General features: G+C 45.2%; 1 protein-coding gene across 1 annotated transcript in view; it reads left to right on the forward strand.

The window, feature by feature from the left end:
* Positions 1–14,012, forward strand: part of MAOB (monoamine oxidase B) — an 80,970-nt gene that overhangs the window by 32,641 nt on the left and 34,317 nt on the right. The window contains exons 4-5 of the mRNA XM_084843859.1: positions 8,504–8,608; positions 9,709–9,800. Coding sequence (XP_084699985.1) covers positions 8,504–8,608; positions 9,709–9,800 — 197 coding nt within the window. The remainder of the gene's footprint in view (positions 1–8,503; positions 8,609–9,708; positions 9,801–14,012) is intronic.

Below are 14,012 nucleotides of genomic sequence, written 5' to 3' on the forward strand. Positions count from 1 at the left end.
GGAAGACCACCTGGAGCCGCCACCAGAACTGCCGCTGCCGCCAGGTAGGCTCCGTCCCAGGGAGATTCTGCGGGGTGGTGGTGGGGATTGCCCTGTTCCGCCACGGAGTCCATGGCGGAATTCTCCAAATAACGGCAGAACGGAGCACTGGCCGCAAACTGCAGAAGCCAAGCGGCACTGAAGGTACACAATTCGTACATCCCTATGTAAAATGTAGTTTGCTCATTGACTAGGGGTGTACGAAACTCTACTTATCTGGCTCTGCTGGGACCGCAGGTGGGGGGAGGTGATCCGTTCCTCCCCCCCGGAATCCTGCCGGGCTGGCTCTGCTCCGCAGCCAGTCCGCAGAACTGCTGGCTGGGCCGATCCACAGCGGGGCCTCCAGCCGCTGCCGGGCTGCTGTGGACGCAAATGGTGTCCTGTGTAGGGGATGCCTTTTGCGTCCCTATGCTAGCCTGTGAGAGGCTATGTAAATATTTACATAGCCTATCACGGCTAAAGCGGGGACGCAAATGGTGTAGGGGACGCCATTTGCATCCCTTGTTTAGCCGTGATAGGCTACATAAATATATACGTAGCCTATCACGGGCAAGCATAGGGATGCAAATGGCAGCCGCTATGACGGCCGCCATTTGTGGCCGCAGCAGCCCGGCAGCAGCTGGAGCTGCCGCTTCATCCGCCGCCGCTGCATCCACCACCAGGTAGGTCCGTCCCAGGGGGATTCTGCGGGGTGGGAGGCCATTCCACCATGGACTCCGTGGGGCTGGATTCTAAAGAATCCGGCCTAACTGGGGTCCGTGGCGGAATTCTCTGACATCCCTATCATTGACTCTGAATCATTGTAATCCAGTGAAATTTCACCCAAGAGATATGGACTTACACCCCAGAGTTCAGACCTGATCATGTCATTCATCATATTTAAACTGTCTTTTCATCTGTATAACTTAAATAATAATTATTCATTGCATTCATTTGTTAAGGGTTATGTGGGATCTTGCATATTCGTCTGATGAGCCAATATTGGAAAGTTCGGACACTTTCTTTTTTCCCCATTAATTTTTATTTTATCTTGAAATAAGGTTAACAAAATAAAGGCAACAAAAAGAAGAACGTACATAAAAATAAATCAAAATCACTAAAGAAACAAAGGAATTCACTATTTATAAATCTTAGTGTATAACGGATATAATTATGGAACATCTACAATAAAACAACCTAAGTAGGGGCTCAATAGCTAATGAAAAACACCAGTTCTGACACTTTCTGATTGTAACATTAGGTGATGCCTTAGTAAAGCAAAGGACTTGCCCCAAGTATCTTTGAATTCTCTACTGTGGATCACGTAAAACCTCTTCCTGCTTTATCGACAATGAGCACGTCAGAGTTAATTAAAACACTAATTGAAGTGCTTCTTTCATTCTGGTAATATGGGACTTCCTTTCCAGTAACAATTCCACAAAATATTGTCTGTATATTAGAAAATAATCATTGTGCTAGGGAGGTTACAATGAAGCTCACTGGGGATGTCCAGTGGCAGGTGCTTGCCAGACGGGGCCTGGGTGAGTGTGGGGAGTGTCCAGGAGGGCACCCACAACATCCCTAGTGCTGGCTGAGGCTCCTCCTGCCTGGTGGAGGAGGAGCCATGCACGCCCCAGCCGCTCTTGCCATTGGGGCACACATGGCAACAAGTCCAAGCAATTCCCAACTGCTTGCCGAGCTCCAGGACACTCATTGGCCAGGTCCATCAGTGCCCTGGAATTCAGTGAGCGGGGTCCAGGGGGCTGGGCGTGGGGGATTTTGCTGGCCTCCCAAACTATGTTGGGCACTCGTTTCATCCCTAGAGATGATTCACACATGAATATTTATCAGACAGTGGTTACAAAGTCAAGTGATGACCTGCACTTGTGAGGGTCAACATACCGGTTATGGCAGATATGTGGTGGGATTATAGCTCAGTTTATGCAGAAGGTCTGTCTGAAATCCTGGAGAGCTGCTGCCAAATAGTGTAGACCTACTGAGCTAGATGAACTAGTGATCTGGCTCTGTATAAAGCAGCTTCCTATTTTCCTATGACATCTTCTCATGCTGTGTAGCTTCCTTGTGATGAGATGTCATTGTGCCTCATGCCCCACATCCAGCACTCCATATTTGTCTACTGCTGGCAGGGGGCCATGGAGACATAGGCCTAAATCCAACACACAGTTAACTTTGCTTGACTCTTCAGGCAAGCAATGGGCTTTCGCATCCCTCCATCTGTGTTGGATTTAGGCTAGGAATGTGGCAGAAATTCATTCAGTTCACATTTTAATATGCACTTACCCAATTTCGCACTTTCAAAGCAATAGGTGAACCAAAACTCAGTTTTCCTTTGAAACTTGCATTTCTCCCAATTTTTCAATGCAGTTCTTCAATAAAAAATAAAAACATACATAGGGGAAAGGTGTGCACAAAAACATGTAAGTTCATGAAAGTAATGTTAAAAATGCATTACATTAAGAAAATTTCTTGCAGAAAATTTGTACATGAGGCAAAATTGTGTATGAAAATGCATCTGCACAAAAAGTGAACAAATTTTCATACAAACTCGCCCCCCGCCCGCCCGAAATTCTGAGTTTGGGACAAACTGAACTTAAGACTGGAAAAATTAGAAACGGAGAGAAATGGAAGTTGACAGTTCTGTCCATCCCTAATTTAGGGTTATGTTTACATTCCCCCCTGCCAGCAGCATACAGATATGGGGAAGGGATGGGGAAAAACACAAGCCATGAGAGCATCACTTCATGGGGGTAACATGAAACTGCATGTTATTATGAGGAGAGAGAGAGAAGAATATGACACGGAGATGCTGCTTTTTGTGGCATCCCCACGCCTGCCATAACATGGCACTGTTGCTTTGAAAAAGCCATGTCTTATCGAATTCCACATCAGAACTCCCATATTGCCTTACATCACCTTCAATACAATAATTTTCAAAATAGGCATTTCATGCATTGAGCTACAAGTGACAGTGATATTAAGTGATGAACGTGAATCACCCCTCAGAACATACCACTGTGCCATTCCCTTCCGTAATGTAGTTAAAGGGTTTCTATCAGATTTCTGTGAATTAGACTAACACTGTGAATTGCCTTAAGTCCATACCTACCTGGCCAAAGACATGGACTTCTTAAAAGGAGTGTTAATAGCCTAGGATATTAAATATTAAATGAGAGCTAATTATTAAATGATCTTACTTAAGTCTTCTGTGTGGGGCAAAAGTAGATCTCTCTGCCCCTCCCCAGCTAAGGATGATGTAATCTAGGTGCCTGTGGAAGGGAGCAAAGGATAGTCTGCAGTTTTCGTGTGGAAGAGACACAGAGAGCTGAGTTTGGGGGAGCTCTGCAGGTCCACAGCATTGGGGGGGTGCAGGGGTGGCTCTCTCTGGAGATCTGTTGCTGGGGCAGTCGATTTGGCTTTCTGTTGGAGTGTTTCAGCAGTGCCCCCACCCATGCTCAACCTGTATAGCTGCAAATAAATTCAAATACTACAAAACAGCATAAGCCTCCAGTGATCTCCTTTCAAGGGAATGAAGTGTGGGTAAGAGCTGCACCCCTAGAACATCTCACTGCTCGTATAAGTGGTGCAAGTGAAACAATTTAATTCCATGCACACATTTTTAAAATTAATGCAACTAGGGTATGTGGTAGCCTGGGGATTTTCAAAAGCCGACTATGTTTTGCCCATGCACCCACCTTCTCAGATGTGACAAGGCGTGTTGTCATGCCTCCCTCGGACTCCTCTGGGGATGAAGGGGAATGGCAGACTCCAGACCTGGGGGAAGGGGCTAGCACAGAAATAGCCCAAGCCCCCTCATCCCTGTGGAGGAGCCAAGCCCAGCTGCAGCCTCTCTGGAGGATTCAGAGGGCGAAGTTCATTGACCCCAGCAGAGCGAAGGCGGCTTCATGTAAAGGAGCAACGAAGGTGAGCCTCTCTCCATTTAAGATAGGTTTTCCTGCCCCCCAGCTGAGCAGAGCAGAGCCTGCTCCAGCTGGTCTAGGGACTATAGAAGCAAGCCATTTCCCAGAGAGCGAATGAAGCTAGCAAATAACATTTTAATACACAGTCAGTTCCATTTCGTAATGGAGGATAAGGTTTTCATTTTCCCTCCTCCGCCCTCCCCCTTATGTACCGATAAAATACTTCACGGAAGCCACAAATCTGTATAAACGCAACATGCACCAACTGCATTCTTACCTGGCTAAGTCCTCTGAATTACATCTTTGAAAGACTCTTGTTCATTTTCATTTCTGTTCTGGAACTGACTGTGTATTAAAATGTTATTTGCTAGCTTCTTGTTCATGAATAAAATATGTGAGGCTGCTGCTCTATTCAGATTTAATTAGTGGGAAAGTAAGTTATACTGGAACACGTGCAATTTTATGGTATTTCTTTTATGGCAGCAGTACAGTGATACATGGATATAAGAGTTAAATACTGTGATTTATTCTCGTTCCTGACCTGCTCCACAAAAATAAATGGCAGCTTCCTCTGGACTATCCTCTAGGAGGATAACAGCTTAAATGGATTTTAAATGACTAGATTAAATTGCTTACATTTTTCTTTTTTCAAGCTTCTCTTTGCAGGCCTGTTCTAATTTAAGCAAAAATATGAAGTTCTTCTCCTTCAGTTAAAGAAGACCTAAGGTGTCATCATCCTTTTTGGATTTCCTCAGCAGTGGTCCACAAATTTTGGTAGGCCTTGCTAGCCACCCCCAAAATGGTGGTGGCCAGTACAACGCCCCTGATCACATGCTGTGTTTCTGGTAAGGATGATGGAGAAACTCAAGATGGACTAAAATGAGCTCAGATTTCTAAGAATCTGACCTGTGGAAACTGCTGTGGAGTGGCCTCCTCGGGCCGTGCAGAGTCCGTGGACTTTCAAATATCCCTCCCCCCTCCCGAACTTTATGCACATTCATTTTCAGGAAAATACACAAGTTTCTGCTGAGACTGGTAAATATATGCACAGAAAAGTTATTATATCATCATCAACATATTATTATTATTATTATTATTATTATTATTATTATTATTATTATTTACATTTCTATACCACCCCATAGCTGAAGCTCTCTGGGCGCTTTACAGAAGTTAAAACATTAAATACAATATAAAAGGTTTAAGAACCAATTACATAAAAGCACACGGACAATTTACACAAACAACATATAACTAAAAATGACTTTGAACTGTCAGTCATAACTAAAGACACATCCAGGACCAATTAAAACTCATCATGTGCTGCCAAATGCCTGAGAAAAGAGATGGTCTTAACCTGGCACCGAAAATATAACAGTGTTGGTGCCAGGTGGACCTCATCGGGGAGCTCATTGCACAGATGGGGGGCCACCACTGAGAAGGCCCTCTCCCTCATTGCTGCCTTCCGAGCTTCCCTTGGAGGAGGCACCCAGAGGAGGACCTTAGATGCAGAGCATAGAGTAGGGATGTCAGAGAATTCCGCCATGGATTCCAGTGAGGCCTGATTCCCCCGGAATCCATGGCGGAACCGCCTCCCGCCCCCCCGCGAAATCCCCCCACGACGGAACTTACCTGGGGCGGGTGTGGCGGTGGTGGCTCCGGCAGTGGCAGCTGGTCTCCTGGCCGGCTGCGGCCAGGCTGCTGCGGCCGCCATTTGCGGCCTTGCAGCCGTGATAGGCTACGTAAGTATTTACGTAGCCTATCCTGGCAAAGAGCAGGGACACAAATGGCAGCCGCTATGCCATTTGCGCCCCTGTTCTTTGCCATGATAGGCTACGTAAAGCCACTGAAGAGTCCAAGGGAATCAACAGCACTATACTTTCCCCGCCTGTCTCTTGTCATCATCTATCCACAAGGACAGCCAAGGCAGTTTCCATTCCACAAATTATGTCAGACTGATATGGCTCTTGTAAGGTGGTCCAAGAATTCCACAAATTATGTCAGACTGATATGGCTCTTGTAAGGTGGTCCAAGAATTCTCTTCTTCATTAGAGCAGAAAACATTATCCCAGCATGTCTGGTTTGCCTTTTCCAATGCTGTGTCTGATTACGAACAGATCCTGTTTATCATTACTCTGCCCCACGATTTTGGCTTGTGGTTTACTGCTTTCTAAGTCTGTCCTTTCTTTTAATTCAGTCTCTTCAGATTTGATTACTTTACAGTTTTAAAATCTTCTTTTCATGTCCTGTACAGAGCTGGTCTTTCTAGACTCTCTGGGTACTTTGTGTTTATATTTCATTGGCCGTACAGCTATTGTGAAACGGCTGCACGTTTTAAATAAATATGCTGCCTACCTTTCATCCAAGATTATTGTTGAAGATACTAAATAAAATGAGACATAACCTTGGCTTATAAAATCTCTCCTAAGAAGTGATTCACATTGTGATCAATTTATTAATGTTTTAAATCAAATTATCATGCTTATGTTGTAGTTCATTTGAATTAATTTGCCAATTTAACCAGACACTTTATCAAATGCTTATTAAACATTGAATATTTCACACAAGCAGTCTAATGCACAATCCAATTAAGCCAAAAATGGAAGACAATTTAGCTGTATTGATGGAAACAAGGAGCTAACCCAGCTGAAAGCCTTCTACGGTGCTTTATGTGGATTGTAGCTATTGTGCCCATTTTTAATGCTATGTCCTTGATATGCATTTCTGAAATATTCTAAGCCAGGGTTAGGCAACCTGGTGCCCTCCAGACGTTTCAGAGTACAAATCCTTTAATCCCTGACTATTGGCCATGCTAGGTGGGACTGATGGGAGATGTAGTCCAAAATATCTGGAGGGCACCAGGTTGCCTGCACCTGTTATAAATTAACAAATTGAGATGTCAGCAAAGTTCATTGGGCTAAAAAGTTGCAGAGGTGAGCATTATAAAACCCTGATTTTTTTTCTCCAGTTCTGATTAAATTCAAAGCTAGAGAAGGATTCCTGGCTTACCTACCCAAGCCCCCTTCTCCCCCTGCACTTAACAGCAGCAGCGTCACAGCTATTTTCAGAAACCCTTGGGAAAACTACATTTCTCAAAGGCCACCAGGATCTACACAGCATAATAACACCAGCTGCTTGACAAAGGTTAAGAGAGAGACCAACCTCTCTCCTTCACTCTCCAGGGCCCCATCTACATGGCACTGCTTTGCCCCCACCCCGTCGCAACTGCGCAGCAATGTGGCTTTGAATCACCATGCCCTGCGATACACTCACGATGTACTGCGTGCTTCCCTAAGAGACTCGCCGTGCCCTTTTTTTGACATTATACTGAAATGCGCAGCTGTGCGGTCCCATGAGTGTGGGGGTGTGACAGTTCAGTGGCTATTTTATATTTGAGGGGCTCTGCTGTGTCTTTCTGACCCTGTTTTAGGTAAAAATTGGGTATTTTGTGCTTCTTCATTTCCGCACCATCAGTTTGTCAGTTCCCCAGCCTGAGACTCTCGCGATGGTTCGCACTCACAAGCGTGAGTGCTACATGTCTAGCCATTGCTCCAAAATGGTGGCCGGAGCAATGTTGGTCCTTCCCCAAGATGCCCCCCCCAGCCCTTGGGTACTGAGTCAAAAAGCAACCATTGTGAAGATACAAAGCTGATAAAATGTGCAAAAGTGTGATTAAATAAATGAAAATGCTGCTCTGTGCCTCTGTAACTGTGCAGCTGCGACGGGTTGGGGGATCAAAGGGGCGTCACAGAGTGACACAGGCACTACGCACACTTACAACATGCCCACTGTAAGATGCAAAGTCAGGTCGGGGAAGGAACAGATGGCTCGCAACCGTGGGGGAACACACAGCAAACCCCCAAAATCGCAGTAAAACGACTCCTTAGAACTCTGCTTTTTCCAGGCAAAAACCACGGACGGCTGCGAAGTCGCGACTGCGTCATCTATCATGAGGGACCTTGACTCTCCCCCGCCCCAGAGTAAAAGCCCGGTGTAGATGGGGCCCAGGTTGCCAGAGTACTAAGTGTGGTTTAAAGGGAAGGTTTGGGGGACCTGGAGGTTGGGTGGGAGGGGGTTGGAGGCTTATGGGGGGAGCCAAAGTTGGACAAGCTCAGAAATGGGCCAGGTCTATTTCTAAGCCAGTGTGATATAAGTCTGATAAAAAGCCCATCCAATGCTGGTCTCTGTGATGCGGAAACAAGACAGGTGAGGAGTAGCAGAGCTTTCCCCATCAGCCTCGCCCTCCTTCCTCCCTTGCAGGTGAACTGCTGCAGCCGCCATCCTCTGCTCACTCAGGAAGTCAGCCAAGCTGCTCTCGCCCTGGCTAGTTCTCTACATGCACAGCTCAAATACAAGGTCTTGTTAGCATCAGCTTGGAAAGGGGTGTGTGTGGGTTTTTTTAAGGACTTTAAGAGATTCATGGTTTATGTTTCCTTGAAGGATCTGTGCTGGAAGGATCTTCTGCAATGATTCACCTCTGTTACAAGATACTCTCAGTCAGTTCAGGGTAAACCCTGGATCTGAGTGTTCTTCTTTCTGCTTTGCAGGGCAAATCTTATCCCTTCAAAGGCCCTTTCCCTCCGATGTGGAATCCCATTGCCTATTTGGATTACAACAATCTGTGGAGGACAATGGATGAAATGGGAAAGGAGGTATGACCTGTAGATGCTGCAGATTAATCAAGGAGCCAGATTCAGATTGGTGGTGTTTATCAGAACTGTAGTCTTTTGATTTGGGCTTCAGTTTCCCTGGGCAAAGCTGTGCCCACAAGCCTTCCACCCTGATCCAGGATGTAGGACTTTCCCTCTCCTTCACACTCCAATTTCTCTTTGTCCCCTTTCCCCTTAACTCCTTTTCTGCACTATTGGGTTGGGTTGGATCTTTCCACTGGCTCCAGGAGCAGGAAAAGTGGCCTAATATCTGACAGAGTAACAGGCATGTGGCTGGATGTCAGGACTCTTTCTTTGAATTGAATCAATGTCAAGATTAAGGCTACAATCCTGTGCAGAGTTAATTTTGAGTATGCCCCATTGAACTCTAGAGGACATACTTCCAAGTAAATGCCTAGGTTATAAGTAGTATAAGAACTGGCCCCAAACAAATCCATGCCTCTCCTAAGGCTTACTTACTGGTAATAAGAACTTTAAGTTAAAATATGCAGGTATTTTTGGCCCTGCCCCTTTTGCCTTTGGCCCCATCCACCACTGGAATGCAGCACCCAAGAGTTTGTCTGAAGCTGAATTTGGCTCTTGGGTCAAAAGAGGTTCCCCACCCATTGTGCATAGGGTTGCAGCGTTAATAATAGTTTTGATAGAAACCCAATAAAAATAGCATCGAATCTGATGCATTTAAAACGTGCTAAAGAATTTCTTTAGTTTTGAATGGAAATCATCCCAGCCCATTGAACACTGCAGATTGATAGGCATGATGCACTCAGAAGGCATGAATGGCAGATGGTATTGTAATCAATTGCAAAGTGGAGGACTTTTTAGAAGGTAAAAAAGTTCATTGGTGTCACGGGTGAAAAGAACTCTGTTGTTTACTTTATAGAGAATTTAAATTAGTATTATGTCTCTCCAGTTCTAATGAAGAAATGAAATAAAGTATGGTGCTTATGTGGGAGTATTGGACCCAATGTATTGGACCCAGTGAAAAGAGTGGTTGATTCCTAAAAATGTAAAAAAGTATAGTCTTCTTTAGTTCTGGAAGTCTGTGGCTTCTTTCTTGAGATGTGACTCCTTTTCTCTCTTAGATTCCTAATGAAGCTCCATGGAAGGCGCCACATGCAGAGGAATGGGACAAGATGACTATGCAAGAATTGTTAGACAAAGTGTGCTGGACAAAGTGAGAAATTATTTCATACATACCATATCTATAAGATATCAGTACTACCTAGGGCAAACGCCCCAATCCTAAGAAGAGAAGTAATATCTATGACAGTGAATGGGACTCCTGATTCATTTCTGTTCCCAGTGGGGAGGTACAGTGAAATGATCTGCATCTTTAAAATACAGGCTTTTTTCTTGTGTGGGATGTGACAACTGTCTTCAGTGTTGCAAAAGAACCCTGAAATATTAGCTCTCCAATACTTCAGCCAGCCTTCCCCCAAACTGGGGCCAGATGTTTTGTACTACAGCTCCCAGCAGTCCCGAGCATTATCCATGCTGGCTAGGGCTGATGGGAGCTGAAGTCCAATCTGGAGAGCCTCAGACTGGGGAAGGCTGCCTTCAGCCATGCAATCGTTTTTCTGTTTTATGGTCACTGTAAGGCAAAGATCCGCCACACACAACCAATTTTTGTGTATGGGATCATTGTGTATTAGGCTGCCCCGATACCGCTTGAGCAAGCCTTATCTTGATCTTTGCTGGCCTCCTAACAGTGGGACTATGACCACATAGTTTACCAACTGCAAGGAGAGGTTCCAAGAGCCAACAGTCCAAATATCACCTTATGGTGGAAAAAAAGTGTATGAATCAGTGCCAAGAATGCCACAGACTAAAACTGTGGAAAATGAATTCATATGAAAAACATAAATTAATCAAATAACACTAAAACAGAAAAAAGGCCAGTAGTGGAAAAACATAAACCTGAAAACAGCAGCCCAGAGGTCCTCAAATGACCTTGGAAATATCACTGTTATTACTTGCAGTCAAAGGCTAGCAACAAGGAAATAGATTATGCTTTCCCTAGGAGAGAGTTCCAAAGCTTTAATACCACTGTGGAAAAGGTCCTATCCCAGATAAACCTTGCCTCACTTGGAGCTTAAACAGCAAGACAACCTGAAGAAGAGTAAGTAGGTAGGGAAGAAAGTGGTCTGTCGGGTACCCTGGGCATAAGCCATTTATGGTGTTAAAGCATGGGCAGATAACTTGAGGTCCTCAATCTAATTTCAAAAGCCTCTGGCAAGAGTGATCTGTCCCTCCCTGGAGCTCCCTGGGCAGGAAATAAGAGAGAAGTGGGCTGGCCCTGCCTGAATTAGTCCCACCCACTTGCAGCATGCCCCCCCCCCCGATTACCTCTGAAGGAATATGGCCTTCGACAGAAAAAAAGAAGATCCCCAGCCAAGTTTTAAAGGTAATAACCTGCACTTTGGATTGGACCCAGGAAATCTAAGAGCCAATGCAGCTGTTCTAGTATTGGTATCTTATGATTTCTCTAGGGCCTGTTGCAGTCAATCTGGCTGCCACATTTTCTGCCAGCTGTAGTTCCTGTGAACTCTTCAGTGGCCACCCCACTTACAGTAATTGGAGCTGCCTATAAGACATGGTTAGGTTATTTTGGTGTTGAGTATTGGCATTTGTATGTCTAGCACTTAACATTTGCTTTTGCATCTAGCATGCCTAAGGTAACGATCGAGCAGCCAGGGTGTGCAACCTCCCAGGGTGTGCAACCTCCCAATAAAAAAACCCACATTTTAAAATTATTTTTATTTTTTATTTTTTTAACTAACTTTTCCCCATTTATTTGTCTTGTAACACACACTTTCACACCAGTGGGACTCTGCTTTTAACCTCTACTGAGTAGAGGAGCAGGCACAGGCTAGTCTAGAACAATCACAAAGCTAGACACAAAAAGGGAAAAGAAGCTATGGAAGGACAAGACTCTCCAGTGGTGGTGACCTGCAAGGTGTCTGCAATGTTTGTTTTCTTGCCTGAGAACAACATGGCCTACACCTGCAACAAGTGCAAGTTGATCACGCTGCTGGAAGAAAAAGTAAGTGGACTGGAGCGGCGACTGTCGACCCTCCGGGGAATAAGAGAACACGAAGTGTTCTTGGACAGAATGGGGGAACTACAGCAGCAAAGGGAAGACCAGAAGCTTGAAGAGCAACAGCAAGATGAGGCAGTGGGAAATGCTGAGGTGAAGAAAAATGGAGAAGAGGATACTCCTTGGAAAAGGGTGACAGTTAGGAGAAGAAGAACTAGACGCCACTCTGCACCAGTGGAAGCAGTGGAGCTGTGGAACCAATTCCAGGTACTTCTGAGACTGGAGGACAGCCTGCAGAGGAAGAATCACAGGGGAACCTGCATGAGAGTGAGCAAGAGGCTGAAGGTCAGTCAAACAGAGGCGATGAAACCCAGGCCTACAAGAAGAACAAGAGAAGAGTGGTAGTAGTGGGAGACTGCTTGCTGCGTGGGATCGAGACCCAAGTATGTCGCGAAGACCTGTGGACTCGCCAAGTATGTTGTCTCCCGGGAGGACAGATTAGAGACGTGACTGAAAGGTTGTCTGCACTCATAAAGCCCACTGACAGGTATCCCTTTCTTCTCATCCATGTGGGAACAAATGATACCGCCAAGCGGAGCTACGAAGAGATCACGTCAGACTTTGATGTTTTGGGAAGGAAACTCAAGAACTTTGGGGCCCAGATAGTTTTCTCATCCATCCTTCCAGTAGTTAGAAGAGGGATAGAAAGGGAACGAAAAATACTCCGGGTGAATGACTGGCTACGAAGGTGGTGCCGACGAGAGAGATTTGGATTCTGGGACTACGGGCTATACTTCCTGGAAGATGGGCTGTTGGCTAGGGACGGGTTGCACCTCACAAAGGATGGGAAGAATGTGTTTGGCCACAGCATGAAGAACTTCATCAGGAGGGCTTTAAACTGAAACCTACGGGGAAGGGAGATGTAATGTTGGGGGTAACAATGGATGTAGGCGCATGCACTGCAACGGAGAGAACAGCTCTGATAGCACCCAATAATAGTCTTCAGACACATGTAGGAAGAAAGCCAGACTATGAAGCACATGGTCTTCGATGTCTATATACTAATGCCCAGAGTATGGGAAACAAACAGAACGAACTTGAACTCTTAATACAAGAGGGAAATTATGACCTGATAGGTATAACTGAGACTTGGTGGGATGACTCTCATGACTGGAATACAGCAATTGAAGGATATAACTTGTTCAAAAAGAACAGGAGGAACAGAAAGGGAGGTGGGGTTGCACTGTATGTGAAAAATATGTATCTCTGCACAGAAATACAGGAGGAGGAGCTTGGTAGCCCCATCGAGAGCATCTGGATTGAAATAAATGGAGCAAAGAATAAAAGGAACCTGGTGGTCAGAGTCTACTACCAGCCACCCAATCAAGGAGAAGACAAGGATGAAACTTTTGAAAAGCAAATAGCCAATGTTTCAAGGAAGCATGATGTAGTAGTAATGGGGGACTTCAATTTCCCCGATATTTGTTGGGAGACAAATTCTGCAAAACATGGCCCCTCCAGGAAATTCCTGAATTGTGTGGCGGATATCTTCCTCCTACAGAAAGTAGAGGAAGGAACTAGAGGATTGGCTATCCTTGACTTGATCCTAACCAACAGAGATGACTTAGTGGATAAAGTAGCAGTTACAGGAACTCTGGGGGAAAGCGACCATGTTGTACTTGAGTTCTTGGTTCTAAGGGAAGCAAAAGCTGAGTGTAGTCAAACGCGTACCCTGGATTTTAGGAAAGCTGATTTTAATAAACGCAGAACAATTATCAGTAAGGTGCCATGGCAAGCGACGCTAACGAGAAAAGGAGTCCAAGATGGGTGGGAGCTTTTAAAAAAGGAAATTCTCAAGGCACAATCACAAACAATTCCAACAAGAAGAAAAGGTGGAAGACAACAGAAGAAGCCAATGTGGCTTCACAAAAAGCTTAGGGATGACCTGAAAATAAAAAAGGACACATATAGGAAGTGGAAAGAAGGCCAAGTAACAAAGGAAGAGTACAGGCAGATAGCACAGAATTGCAGGGATGGCGTCAGGAGGGCTAAAGCTGAGAATGAGCTGAGGTTAGCAAGGGATGTTAAAAACAACAAAAAGGCTTTCTTCAGCTACGTGCATAGTAAAAGGCAGAGGAAAGAAATGGTGGTTCAGCTATTAAATAAGGATGGCAAAACGATAACAGATGACAAAGAAAAGGCAGAGGTGCTCAATTCCTACTTTGGCTCAGTCTTCTCCCAAAAGAGGGTCTATGACCCCCCCCCCCCGGAAAAGGCGAAGTACAGGCTGAAGGGGCAGGATTGCAGCTTGAGATAGATAGGCATATGGTCAAGGAACACCGAATTCCT

The sequence above is a fragment of the Heloderma suspectum genome, chromosome 3 (genome assembly GCF_057233095.1).
Source record: "Heloderma suspectum isolate Gila_16-S chromosome 3, 16-S_ref, whole genome shotgun sequence".
NCBI classification, from domain to species: Eukaryota; Metazoa; Chordata; class Lepidosauria; order Squamata; family Helodermatidae; genus Heloderma; species Heloderma suspectum.